A 16,728-nucleotide genomic window follows, 5' to 3' on the forward strand; every position below is an offset into this window, starting at 1 on the left:
AGACCTCCCCATCTATGTATGATAACATGTCTCCTCATACCACTGCCTCATACCTCATCCTACACACCAGACCTCCCCATCTATGTATGATAACATGTCTCCTCATACCACTGCCCCATACCTCATCCTACACACCAGACCTCCCCATCTATGTATGATAACATGTCTCCTCATACCACTGCCCCATACCTCATCCTACACACCAGACCTCCCCATCTATGTATGATAACATGTCTCCTCATACCACTGCCTCATACCTCATCCTACACACCAGACCTCCCCATCTATGTATGATAACATGTCCCCTCATACCACTGCCCCATACCTCATCCTACACACCAGACCTCCCCATCTATGTATGATAACATGTCTCCTCATACCACTGCCTCATACCTCATCCTACACACCAGACCTCCCCATCTATGTATGATAACATGTCCCCTCATACCACTGCCTCATACCTCATCCTACACACCAGACCTCCCCATCTATGTATGATAACATGTCACCTCATACCACTGCCTCATACCTCATCCTACACACCAGACCTCCCCATCTATGTATGATAACATGTCACCTCATACCACTGCCCCATACCTCATCCTACACACCAGACCTCCCCATCTATGTATGATAACATGTCACCTCATACCACTGCCCCATACCTCATCCTACACACCAGACCCCCCATCTATGTATGATAACATGTCTCCTCATACCACTGCCTCATACCTCATCCTACACACCAGACCTCCCCATCTATGTATGATAACATGTCTCCTCATACCACTGCCTCATACCTCATCCTACACACCAGACCTCCCCATCTATGTATGATAACATGTCCCCTCATACCACTGCCTCATACCTCATCCTACACACCAGACACCCCCATCTATGTATGATAACATGTCTCCTCATACCACTGCCTCATACCTCATCCTACACACCAGACCTCCCCATCTATGTATGATAACATGTCTCCTCATACCACTGCCTCATACCTCATCCTACACACCAGACCTCCCCATCTATGTATGATAACATGTCCCCTCATACCACTGCCTCATACCTCATCCTACACACCAGACCTCCCCATCTATGTATGATAACATGTCACCTCATACCACTGCCTCATACCTCATCCTACACACCAGACCTCCCCATCTATGTATGATAACATGTCTCCTCATACCACTGCCTCATACCTCATCCTACACACCAGACCTCCCCATCTATGTATGATAACATGTCACCTCATACCACTGCCTCATACCTCATCCTACACACCAGACCTCCCCATCTATGTATGATAACATGTCTCCTCATACCACTGCCCCATACCTCATCCTACACACCAGACCTCCCCATCTATGTATGATAACATGTCTCCTCATACCACTGCCTCATACCTCATCCTACACACCAGACCTCCCCATCTATGTATGATAACATGTCACCTCATACCACTGCCTCATACCTCATCCTACACACCAGACCTCCCCATCTATGTATGATAACATGTCTCCTCATACCACTGCCTCATACCTCATCCTACACACCAGACCTCCCCATCTATGTATGATAACATGTCTCCTCATACCACTGCCCCATACCTCATCCTACACACCAGACCTCCCCATCTATGTATGATAACATGTCTCCTCATACCACTGCCTCATACCTCATCCTACACACCAGACCTCCCCATCTATGTATGATAACATGTCACCTCATACCACTGCCTCATACCTCATCCTACACACCAGACCTCCCCATCTATGTATGATAACATGTCACCTCATACCACTGCCCCATACCTCATCCTACACACCAGACCTCCCCATCTATGTATGATAACATGTCACCTCATACCACTGCCCCATACCTCATCCTACACACCAGACCCCCCATCTATGTATGATAACATGTCTCCTCATACCACTGCCTCATACCTCATCCTACACACCAGACCTCCCCATCTATGTATGATAACATGTCTCCTCATACCACTGCCTCATACCTCATCCTACACACCAGACCTCCCCATCTATGTATGATAACATGTCCCCTCATACCACTGCCTCATACCTCATCCTACACACCAGACCTCCCCATCTATGTATGATAACATGTCTCCTCATACCACTGCCTCATACCTCATCCTACACACCAGACCTCCCCATCTATGTATGATAACATGTCTCCTCATACCACTGCCTCATACCTCATCCTACACACCAGACCTCCCCATCTATGTATGATAACATGTCTCCTCATACCACTGCCTCATACCTCATCCTACACACCAGACCTCCCCATCTATGTATGATAACATGTCTCCTCATACCACTGCCTCATACCTCATCCTACACACCAGACCTCCCCATCTATGTATGATAACATGTCCCCTCATACCACTGCCTCATACCTCATCCTACACACCAGACCTCCCCATCTATGTATGATAACATGTCTCCTCATACCACTGCCTCATACCTCATCCTACACACCAGACCTCCCCATCTATGTATGATAACATGTCTCCTCATACCACTGCCCCATACCTCATCCTACACACCAGACCTCCCCATCTATGTATGATAACATGTCTCCTCATACCACTGCCTCATACCTCATCCTACACACCAGACCTCCCCATCTATGTATGATAACATGTCTCCTCATACCACTGCCCCATACCTCATCCTACACACCAGACCTCCCCATCTATGTATGATAACATGTCCCCTCATACCACTGCCCCATACCTCATCCTACACACCAGACCTCCCCATCTATGTATGATAACATGTCTCCTCATACCACTGCCTCATACCTCATCCTACACACCAGACCTCCCCATCTATGTATGATAACATGTCTCCCTCATACCACTGCCTCATACCTCATCCTACACACCAGACCTCCCCATCTATGTATGATAACATGTCTCCTCATACCACTGCCCCATACCTCATCCTACACACCAGACCTCCCCATCTATGTATGATAACATGTCTCCTCATACCACTGCCTCATACCTTATCCTACACACCAGACCCCCCCATCTATGTATGATAACATGTCTCCTCATACCACTGCCCCATACCTCATCCTACACACCAGACCCCCCATCTATGTATGATAACATGTCTCCTCATACCACTGCCTCATACCTCATCCTACACACCAGACCTCCCCATCTATGTATGATAACATGTCTCCTCATACCACTGCCTCATACCTCATCCTACACACCAGACCCCCCCATCTATGTATGATAACATGTCTCCTCATACCACTGCCCCATACCTCATCCTACACACCAGACCTCCCCATCTATGTATGATAACATGTCTCCTCATACCACTGCCTCATACCTCATCCTACACACCAGACCTCCCCATCTATGTATGATAACATGTCTCCTCATACCACTGCCCCATACCTCATCCTACACACCAGACCTCCCCATCTATGTATGATAACATGTCACCTCATACCACTGCCCCATACCTCATCCTACACACCAGACCCCCCCATCTATGTATGATAACATGTCTCCTCATACCACTGCCCCATACCTCATCCTACACACCAGACCTCCCCATCTATGTATGATAACATGTCTCCTCATACCACTGCCTCATACCTCATCCTACACACCAGACCTCCCCATCTATGTATGATAACATGTCACCTCATACCACTGCCCCATACCTCATCCTACACACCAGACCTCCCCATCTATGTATGATAACATGTCCCCTCATACCACTGCCCCATACCTCATCCTACACACCAGACCTCCCCATCTATGTATGATAACATGTCTCCTCATACCACTGCCTCATACCTCATCCTACACACCAGACCTCCCCATCTATGTATGATAACATGTCCCCTCATACCACTGCCTCATACCTCATCCTACACACCAGACCTCCCCATCTATGTATGATAACATGTCCCCTCATACCACTGCCTCATACCTCATCCTACACACCAGACCTCCCCATCTATGTATGATAACATGTCCCCTCATACCACTGCCTCATACCTCATCCTACACACCAGACCTCCCCATCTATGTATGATAACATGTCTCCTCATACCACTGCCTCATACCTCATCCTACACACCAGACCTCCCCATCTATGTATGATAACATGTCTCCTCATACCACTGCCTCATACCTCATCCTACACACCAGACCTCCCCATCTATGTATGATAACATGTCTCCTCATACCACTGCCTCATACCTCATCCTACACACCAGACCTCCCCATCTATGTATGATAACATGTCACCTCATACCACTGCCTCATACCTCATCCTACACACCAGACCTCCCCATCTATGTATGATAACATGTCACCTCATACCACTGCCTCATACCTCATCCTACACACCAGACCTCCCCATCTATGTATGATAACATGTCTCCTCATACCACTGCCTCATACCTCATCCTACACACCAGACCCCCCCATCTATGTATGATAACATGTCACCCCTCATACCACTGCCCCATACCTCATCCTACACACCAGACCTCCCCATCTATGTATGATAACATGTCACCCCTCATACCACTGCCCCATACCTCATCCTACACACCAGACCTCCCCATCTATGTATGATAACATGTCTCCTCATACCACTGCCTCATACCTCATCCTACACACCAGACCCCCCATCTATGTATGATAACATGTCTCCTCATACCACTGCCTCATACCTCATCCTACACACCAGACCTCCCCATCTATGTATGATAACATGTCCCCTCATACCACTGCCCCATACCTCATCCTACACACCAGACCTCCCCATCTATGTATGATAACATGTCTCCTCATACCACTGCCTCATACCTCATCCTACACACCAGACCCCCCCATCTATGTATGATAACATGTCTCCTCATACCACTGCCTCATACCTCATCCTACACACCAGACCTCCCCATCTATGTATGATAACATGTCTCCTCATACCACTGCCCCATACCTCATCCTACACACCAGACCTCCCCATCTATGTATGATAACATGTCTCCTCATACCACTGCCTCATACCTCATCCTACACACCAGACCTCCCCATCTATGTATGATAACATGTCTCCTCATACCACTGCCTCATACCTCATCCTACACACCAGACCTCCCCATCTATGTATGATAACATGTCCCCTCATACCACTGCCTCATACCTCATCCTACACACCAGACCTCCCCATCTATGTATGATAACATGTCTCCTCATACCACTGCCTCATACCTCATCCTACACACCAGACCTCCCCATCTATGTATGATAACATGTCTCCTCATACCACTGCCTCATACCTCATCCTACACACCAGACCTCCCCATCTATGTATGATAACATGTCTCCTCATACCACTGCCTCATACCTCATCCTACACACCAGACCTCCCCATCTATGTATGATAACATGTCTCCTCATACCACTGCCTCATACCTCATCCTACACACCAGACCTCCCCATCTATGTATGATAACATGTCACCCCTCATACCACTGCCTCATACCTCATCCTACACACCAGACCCCCCCATCTATGTATGATAACATGTCTCCTCATACCACTGCCTCATACCTCATCCTACACACCAGACCTCCCCATCTATGTATGATAACATGTCTCCTCATACCACTGCCTCATACCTCATCCTACACACCAGACCTCCCCATCTATGTATGATAACATGTCTCCTCATACCACTGCCTCATACCTCATCCTACACACCAGACCCCCCCATCTATGTATGATAACATGTCCCCTCATACCACTGCCTCATACCTCATCCTACACACCAGACCTCCTCATCTATGTATGATAACATGTCTCCTCATACCACTGCCCCATACCTCATCCTACACACCAGACCTCCCCATCTATGTATGATAACATGTCTCCTCATACCACTGCCCCATACCTCATCCTACACACCAGACCTCCCCATCTATGTATGATAACATGTCTCCTCATACCACTGCCCCATACCTCATCCTACACACCAGACCTCCCCATCTATGTATGATAACATGTCTCCTCATACCACTGCCTCATACCTCATCCTACACACCAGACCCACCCATCTATGTATGATAACATGTCTCCTCATACCACTGCCCCATACCTCATCCTACACACCAGACCTCCCCATCTATGTATGATAACATGTCTCCTCATACCACTGCCTCATACCTCACCCTACACACCAGACCCCCCCATCTATGTATGATAACATGTCCCCTCATACCACTGCCTCATACCTCATCCTACACACCAGACCTCCTCATCTATGTATGATAACATGTCTCCTCATACCACTGCCCCATACCTCATCCTACACACCAGACCTCCTCATCTATGTATGATAACATGTCTCCTCATACCACTGCCTCATACCTCATCCTACACACCAGACCTCCCCATCTATGTATGATAACATGTCTCCTCATACCACTGCCTCATACCTCACCCTACACACCAGACCCCCCCATCTATGTATGATAACATGTCCCCTCATACCACTGCCTCATACCTCATCCTACACACCAGACCTCCTCATCTATGTATGATAACATGTCTCCTCATACCACTGCCTCATACCTCATCCTACACACCAGACCTCCCCATCTATGTATGATAACATGTCTCCTCATACCACTGCCTCATACCTCATCCTACACACCAGACCTCCCCATCTATGTATGATAACATGTCTCCTCATACCACTGCCCCATACCTCATCCTACACACCAGACCTCCCCATCTATGTATGATAACATGTCCCCTCATACCACTGCCCCATACCTCATCCTACACACCAGACCTCCCCATCTATGTATGATAACATGTCACCTCATACCACTGCCCCATACCTCATCCTACACACCAGACCTCCCCATCTATGTATGATAACATGTCCCCTCATACCACTGCCTCATACCTCATCCTACACACCAGACCTCCCCATCTATGTATGATAACATGTCTCCTCATACCACTGCCTCATACCTCATCCTACACACCAGACCTCCCCATCTATGTATGATAACATGTCACCCCTCATACCACTGCCCCATACCTCATCCTACACACCAGACCTCCCCATCTATGTATGATAACATGTCACCCCTCATACCACTGCCCCATACCTCATCCTACACACCAGACCTCCCCATCTATGTATGATAACATGTCTCCTCATACCACTGCCCCATACCTCATCCTACACACCAGACCCCCCCATCTATGTATGATAACATGTCTCCTCATACCACTGCCTCATACCTCATCCTACACACCAGACCTCCCCATCTATGTATGATAACATGTCACCCCTCATACCACTGCCTCATACCTCATCCTACACACCAGACCTCCCCATCTATGTATGATAACATGTCTCCTCATACCACTGCCTCATACCTCATCCTACACACCAGACCTCCCCATCTATGTATGATAACATGTCACCTCATACCACTGCCTCATACCTCATCCTACACACCAGACCTCCCCATCTATGTATGATAACATGTCTCCTCATACCACTGCCCCATACCTCATCCTACACACCAGACCTCCCCATCTATGTATGATAACATGTCTCCTCATACCACTGCCTCATACCTCATCCTACACACCAGACCTCCCCATCTATGTATGATAACATGTCACCTCATACCACTGCCTCATACCTCATCCTACACACCAGACCTCCCCATCTATGTATGATAACATGTCTCCTCATACCACTGCCTCATACCTCATCCTACACACCAGACCTCCCCATCTATGTATGATAACATGTCTCCTCATACCACTGCCCCATACCTCATCCTACACACCAGACCTCCCCATCTATGTATGATAACATATCACCTCATACCACTGCCCCATACCTCATCCTACACACCAGACCTCCCCATCTATGTATGATAACATGTCTCCTCATACCACTGCCTCATACCTCATCCTACACACCAGACCCCCCCATCTATGTATGATAACATGTCACCTCATACCACTGCCTCATACCTCATCCTACACACCAGACCTCCCCATCTATGTATGATAACATGTCACCCCTCATACCACTGCCCCATACCTCATCCTACACACCAGACCTCCCCATCTATGTATGATAACATGTCTCCTCATACCACTGCCCCATACCTCATCCTACACACCAGACCTCCCCATCTATGTATGATAACATGTCTCCTCATACCACTGCCTCATACCTCATCCTACACACCAGACCTCCCCATCTATGTATGATAACATGTCTCCTCATACCACTGCCTCATACCTCATCCTACACACCAGACCTCCCCATCTATGTATGATAACATGTCTCCTCATACCACTGCCTCATACCTCATACACACCAGACCTCCCCATCTATGTATGATAACATGTCACCTCATACCACTGCCTCATACCTCATCCTACACACCAGACCTCCCCATCTATGTATGATAACATGTCTCCTCATACCACTGCCCCATACCTCATCCTACACACCAGACCTCCCCATCTATGTATGATAACATGTCACCTCATACCACTGCCTCATACCTCATCCTACACACCAGACCCCCCCCATCTATGTATGATAACATGTCTCCCCTCATACCACTGCCTCATACCTCATCCTACACACCAGACCTCCCCATCTATGTATGATAACATGTCCCCTCATACCACTGCCTCATACCTCATCCTACACACCAGACCTCCCCATCTATGTATGATAACATGTCTCCTCATACCACTGCCCTATACCTCATCCTACACACCAGACCTCCCCATCTATGTATGATAACATGTCTCCTCATACCACTGCCCCCTACCTCATCCTACACACCAGACCCCCCCATCTATGTATGATAACATGTCTCCTCATACCACTGCCCCATACCTCATCCCACACACCAGACCTCCCCATCTATGTATGATAACATGTCACCTCATACCACTGCCTCATACCTCATCCTACACACCAGACCTCCCCATCTATGTATGATAACATGTCTCCTCATACCACTGCCTCATACCTCATCCTACACACCAGACCCCCCCATCTATGTATGATAACATGTCTCCTCATACCACTGCCTCATACCTCATCCTACACACCAGACCTCCCCATCTATGTATGATAACATGTCTCCTCATACCACTGCCTCATACCTCATCCTACACACCAGACCTCCCCATCTATGTATGATAACATGTCACCTCATACCACTGCCCCATAACTCATCCTACACACCAGACCTCCCCATCTATGTATGATAACATGTCCCCTCATACCACTGCCTCATACCTCATCCTACACACCAGACCCCCCCATCTATGTATGATAACATGTCTCCTCATACCACTGCCTCATACCTCATCCTACACACCAGACCTCCCCATCTATGTATGATAACATGTCTCCTCATACCACTGCCTCATACCTCATCCTACACACCAGACCTCCCCATCTATGTATGATAACATGTCACCTCATACCACTGCCCCATAACTCATCCTACACACCAGACCTCCCCATCTATGTATGATAACATGTCACCTCATACCACTGCCTCATACCTCATCCTACACACCAGACCTCCCCATCTATGTATGATAACATGTCACCTCATACCACTGCCTCATACCTCATCCTACACACCAGACCTCCCCATCTATGTATGATAACATGTCTCCTCATACCACTGCCTCATACCTCATCCTACACACCAGACCTCCCCATCTATGTATGATAACATGTCTCCTCATACCACTGCCTCATACCTCATCCTACACACCAGACCTCCCCATCTATGTATGATAACATGTCTCCTCATACCACTGCCCCATACCTCATCCTACACACCAGACCTCCCCATCTATGTATGATAACATGTCACCTCATACCACTGCCTCATACCTCATCCTACACACCAGACCTCCCCATCTATGTATGATAACATGTCTCCCCATACCACTGCCCCATACCTCATCCTACACACCAGACCTCCCCATCTATGTATGATAACATGTCTCCTCATACCACTGCCTCATACCTCATCCTACACACCAGACCTCCCCATCTATGTATGATAACATGTCCCCTCATACCACTGCCCTATACCTCATCCTACACACCAGACCTCCCCATCTATGTATGATAACATGTCACCTCATACCACTGCCTCATACCTCACCCTACACACCAGACCCACCAACTATGTATGATAACATGTCTCCTCATACCACTGCCCCATACCTCATCCTACACACCAGACCTCCCCATCTAGGTATGATAACATGTCTCCTCATACCACTGCCCCATACCTCATCCTACACACCAGACCTCCCCATCTATGTATGATAACTTGTCTCTCATACCACTGCCTCATACCTCATCCTACACACCAGACCTCCCCATCTATGTATGATAACATGTCTCCTCATACCACTGCCTTATACCTCATCCTACACACCAGACCTCCCCATCTATGTATGATAACATGTCTCCCCATACCACTGCCCCATACCTCATCCTACACACCAGACCTCCCCATCTATGTATGATAACATGTCCCCTCATACCACTGCCTCATACCTCATCCTACACACCAGACCTCCCCATCTATGTATGATAACATGTCTCCTCATACCACTGCCTCATACCTCATCCTACACACCAGACCTCCCCATCTATGTATGATAACATGTCTCCTCATACCACTGCCTCATACCTCATCCTACACACCAGACCTCCCCATCTATGTATGATAACATGTCACCTCATACCACTGCCCCATAACTCATCCTACACACCAGACCTCCCCATCTATGTATGATAACATGTCACCTCATACCACTGCCTCATACCTCATCCTACACACCAGACCTCCCCATCTATGTATGATAACATGTCACCTCATACCACTGCCTCATACCTCATCCTACACACCAGACCTCCCCATCTATGTATGATAACATGTCTCCTCATACCACTGCCTCATACCTCATCCTACACACCAGACCTCCCCATCTATGTATGATAACATGTCTCCTCATACCACTGCCTCATACCTCATCCTACACACCAGACCTCCCCATCTATGTATGATAACATGTCTCCTCATACCACTGCCCCATACCTCATCCTACACACCAGACCTCCCCATCTATGTATGATAACATGTCACCTCATACCACTGCCTCATACCTCATCCTACACACCAGACCTCCCCATCTATGTATGATAACATGTCTCCCCATACCACTGCCCCATACCTCATCCTACACACCAGACCTCCCCATCTATGTATGATAACATGTCTCCTCATACCACTGCCTCATACCTCATCCTACACACCAGACCTCCCCATCTATGTATGATAACATGTCCCCTCATACCACTGCCCTATACCTCATCCTACACACCAGACCTCCCCATCTATGTATGATAACATGTCACCTCATACCACTGCCTCATACCTCACCCTACACACCAGACCCACCAACTATGTATGATAACATGTCTCCTCATACCACTGCCCCATACCTCATCCTACACACCAGACCTCCCCATCTATGTATGATAACATGTCTCCTCATACCACTGCCTCATACCTCATCCTACACACCAGACCTCCTCATCTATGTATGATAACATGTCTCCTCATACCACTGCCCCATACCTCATCCTACACACCAGACCTCCCCATCTATGTATGATAACATGTCTCCTCATACCACTGCCTCATACCTCATCCTACACACCAGACCTCCTCATCTATGTATGATAACATGTCCCCTCATACCACTGCCTCATACCTCATCCTACACACCAGACCTCCCCATCTATGTATGATAACATGTCTCCTCATACCACTGCCCCATACCTCATCCTACACACCAGACCTCCCCATCTATGTATGATAACATGTCTCCTCATACCACTGCCTCATACCTCATCCTACACACCAGACCTCCCCATCTATGTATGATAACATGTCTCCTCATACCACTGCCTCATACCTCATCCTACACACCAGACCTCTTCATCTATGTATGATAACATGTCTCCTCATACCACTGCCTCATACCTCATCCTACACACCAGACCCCCCCATCTATGTATGATAACATGTCTCCTCATACCACTGCCCCATACCTCATCCTACACACCAGACCTCCCCATCTATGTATGATAACATGTCTCCTCATACCACTGCCTCATACCTTATCCTACACACCAGACCCCCCCATCTATGTATGATAACATGTCTTCTCATACCACTGCCCCATACCTCATCCTACACACCAGACCCCCCATCTATGTATGATAACATGTCTCCTCATACCACTGCCTCATACCTCATCCTACACACCAGACCTCCCCATCTATGTATGATAACATGTCTCCTCATACCACTGCCTCATACCTCATCCTACACACCAGACCTCCCCATCTATGTATGATAACATGTCACCTCATACCACTGCCTCATACCTCATCCTACACACCAGACCTCCCCATCTATGTATGATAACATGTCTCCTCATACCACTGCCTCATACCTCATCCTACACACCAGACCTCCCCATCTATGTATGATAACATGTCTCCTCATACCACTGCCTCATACCTCATCCTACACACCAGACCTCCCCATCTATGTATGATAACATGTCTCCTCATACCACTGCCCCATACCTCATCCTACACACCAGACCTCCCCATCTATGTATGATAACATGTCTCCTCATACCACTGCCTCATACCTCATCCTACACACCAGACCTCCCCATCTATGTATGATAACATGTCACCTCATACCACTGCCTCATACCTCATCCTACACACCAGACCTCCCCATCTATGTATGATAACATGTCTCCTCATACCACTGCCTCATACCTCATCCTACACACCAGACCCCCCATCTATGTATGATAACATGTCACCTCATACCACTGCCTCATACCTCATCCTACACACCAGACCTCCCCATCTATGTATGATAACATGTCCCCTCATACCACTGCCCCATACCTCATCCTACACACCAGACCTCCCCATCTATGTATGATAACATGTCTCCTCATACCACTGCCTCATACCTCATCCTACACACCAGACCTCCCCATCTATGTATGATAACATGTCTCCTCATACCACTGCCTCATACCTCATCCTACACACCAGACCTCCCCATCTATGTATGATAACATGTCTCCTCATACCACTGCCTCATACCTCATCCTACACACCAGACCCCCCATCTATGTATGATAACATGTCACCTCATACCACTGCCCCATACCTCATCCTACACACCAGACCTCCCCATCTATGTATGATAACATGTCTCCTCATACCACTGCCCCATACCTCATCCTACACACCAGACCTCCCCATCTATGTATGATAACATGTCTCCTCATACCACTGCCCCATACCTCATCCTACACACCAGACCTCCCCATCTATGTATGATAACATGTCACCCCTCATACCACTGCCTCATACCTCATCCTACACACCAGACCTCCCCATCTATGTATGATAACATGTCTCCTCATACCACTGCCCCACATCTCATCCTACACACCAGACCTCCCCATCTATGTATGATAACATGTCTCCTCATACCACTGCCTCATACCTCATCCTACACACCAGACCTCCCCATCTATGTATGATAACATGTCTCCTCATACCACTGCCCCATACCTCATCCTACACACCAGACCTCCCAATCTATGTATGATAACATGTCTCCTCATACCACTGCCCCATACCTCATCCTACACACCAGACCTCCCCATCTATGTATGATAACATGTCACCTCATACCACTGCCTCATACCTCATCCTACACACCAGACCTCCCCATCTATGTATGATAACATGTCCCCTCATACCACTGCCCCATACCTCATCCTACACACCAGACCTCCCCATCTATGTATGATAACATGTCTCCTCATACCACTGCCCCATACCTCATCCTACACACCAGACCTCCCCATCTATGTATGATAACATGTCTCCTCATACCACTGCCTCATACCTCATCCTACACACCAGACCCCCCATCTATGTATGATAACATGTCCCCTCATACCACTGCCTCATACCTCATCCTACACACCAGACCTCCCCATCTATGTATGATAACATGTCTCCTCATACCACTGCCCCATACCTCATCCTACACACCAGACCTCCCCATCTATGTATGATAACATGTCTCCTCATACCACTGCCCCATACCTCATCCTACACACCAGACCTCCCCATCTATGTATGATAACATGTCTCCTCATACCACTGCCTCATACCTCATCCTACACACCAGACCCCCCATCTATGTATGATAACATGTCCCCTCATACCACTGCCTCATACCTCATCCTACACACCAGACCCCCCATCTATGTATGATAACATGTCTCCTCATACCACTGCCCCATACCTCATCCTACACACCAGACCTCCCCATCTATGTATAATAACATGTCTCCTCATACCACTGCCTCATACCTCATCCTACACACCAGACCCCCCCATCTATGTATGATAACATGTCTCCCCTCATACCACTGCCCCATACCTCATCCTACACACCAGACCTCCCCATCTATGTATAATAACATGTCTCCTCATACCACTGCCCCATACCTCATCCTACACACCAGACCTCCCCATCTATGTATGATAACATGTCTCCTCATACCACTGCCCCATACCTCATCCTACACACCAGACCCCCCATCTATGTATGATAACATGTCTCCTCATACCACTGCCCCATACCTCATCCTACACACCAGACCTCCCCATCTATGTATGATAACATGTCTCCTCATACCACTGCCCCATACCTCATCCTACACACCAGACCTCCCCATCTATGTATGATAACATGTCACCCCTCATACCACTGCCTCATACCTCATCCTACACACCAGACCTCCCCATCTATGTATAATAACATGTCTCCTCATACCACTGCCTCATACCTCATCCTACACACCAGACCTCCCCATCTATGTATGATAACATGTCTCCCCTCATACCACTGCCCCATACCTCATCCTACACACCAGACCCCCCCATCTATGTATGATAACATGTCACCCCTCATACCACTGCCTCATACCTCATCCTACACACCAGACCTCCCCATCTATGTATAATAACATGTCTCCTCATACCACTGCCTCATACCTCATCCTACACACCAGACCTCCCCATCTATGTATGATAACATGTCTCCTCATACCACTGCCTCATACCTCATCCTACACACCAGACCTCCCCATCTATGTATGATAACATGTCCCCTCATACCACTGCCTCATACCTCATCCTACACACCAGACCTCCCCATCTATGTATGATAACATGTCACCTCATACCACTGCCTCATACCTCATCCTACACACCAGACCTCCCCATCTATGTATGATAACATGTCTCCTCATACCACTGCCCCATACCTCATCCTACACACCAGACCTCCCCATCTATGTATGATAACATGTCTCCTCATACCACTGCCTCATACCTCATCCTACACACCAGACCTCCCCATCTATGTATGATAACATGTCACCCCTCATACCACTGCCTCATACCTCATCCTACACACCAGACCCCCCCATCTATGTATGATAACATGTCACCCCTCATACCACTGCCTCATACCTCATCCTACACACCAGACCTCCCCATCTATGTATGATAACATGTCTCCTCATACCACTGCCTCATACCTCATCCTACACACCAGACCCCCCTGTGTTTTGGGGTCCGGTTTCTTACCTTCTGGGGGGCGTTGATGACTCCGATGTTGTATCCGAATTGGAATGATCCTAGAACGGCCGTGAATACGGACAGAACCAGAGTCCGTGTTACAGCGGATCGGACCACCTGCTGGGAAGAGAACAGGTCAGGTGCAGCCCCCCGTGTACTGCCCCCTCTTCTTACCCCGTTATACCTACCTGCCCCCCGTCTATGGGCTGGAAACCTCCGGAGGGCATTGCAGCCTCTCGTCCCGAATATTCTCAGAAATCCTTCTCTGACCTTCAGTTACCAAGAGAAGAAGTAACGGGGGAGGGGAGCGGGCGCAGACGAAACTATAGTAGGGCGAGAGGAGTCCGGACTGAAGCGGGTGACTGATAGGGTGACAGAAAGGGCAGGGGGCAGGAACACGGCCGAGGAACATACCCCACAGGGAGGAGGGGGGCAAGAGGAGGTAATAGGGTGACTGGGGGGTAAGAGGAGGTAATAGGGTGACTGGGGGGTAAGAGGAGGCAATAGGGTGACACGGGAGATAAGAGGAGGTAATAGGGTGACTGGGGGGCAAGAGGAGGTAATAGGGTGACTGGGGGTAAGAGGAGGTAATAGGGTGACACGGGAGATAAGAGGAGGTAATAGGGTGACACAGGGGATAAGAGGAGGTAATAGGGTGACTGGAGGGGTAAGAGGAGGTAATAGGGTGACTGGGGGGAATAAGAGGAGGTAATAGGGTGACTGGAGGGGTAAGAGGAGGTAATAGGGTGACTGGGGGGGGTAAGAGGAGGTAATAGGGTGACTGGGGGGGGGGTAAGATGAGGTAATAGGGTGACTGGTGGGTAAGAGGAGGTAATAGGTTGAC

At 48.3% G+C, this 16,728-nt stretch overlaps 1 protein-coding gene across 2 annotated transcripts in view; it reads right to left on the reverse strand.

Annotated features, from left to right (window-relative positions):
• Positions 1-16,232, reverse strand: part of SLC2A4 (solute carrier family 2 member 4) — a 63,762-nt gene extending 47,530 nt beyond the window's left edge. Inside the window, exons 1-2 of one of the 2 annotated variants that reach the window (XM_072131987.1) lie at positions 16,073-16,232; positions 15,894-16,001 (exon numbers count right to left, since the gene is read on the reverse strand). In XM_072131987.1, the coding sequence (XP_071988088.1) occupies positions 15,894-16,001; positions 16,073-16,111 (147 nt within the window). In that variant the 5' untranslated portion in view covers positions 16,112-16,232. Of the gene's footprint in view, positions 1-15,893; positions 16,005-16,072 lie in introns of both variants that reach the window. The other variant, XM_072131986.1, reaches the window with a different exon arrangement.
• Positions 16,233-16,728: the final 496 nt, after the last annotated feature.

Source organism: Engystomops pustulosus, unplaced genomic scaffold, assembly GCF_040894005.1.
Source record: "Engystomops pustulosus unplaced genomic scaffold, aEngPut4.maternal MAT_SCAFFOLD_193, whole genome shotgun sequence".
In the NCBI taxonomy this organism is placed as follows: domain Eukaryota; kingdom Metazoa; phylum Chordata; class Amphibia; order Anura; family Leptodactylidae; genus Engystomops; species Engystomops pustulosus.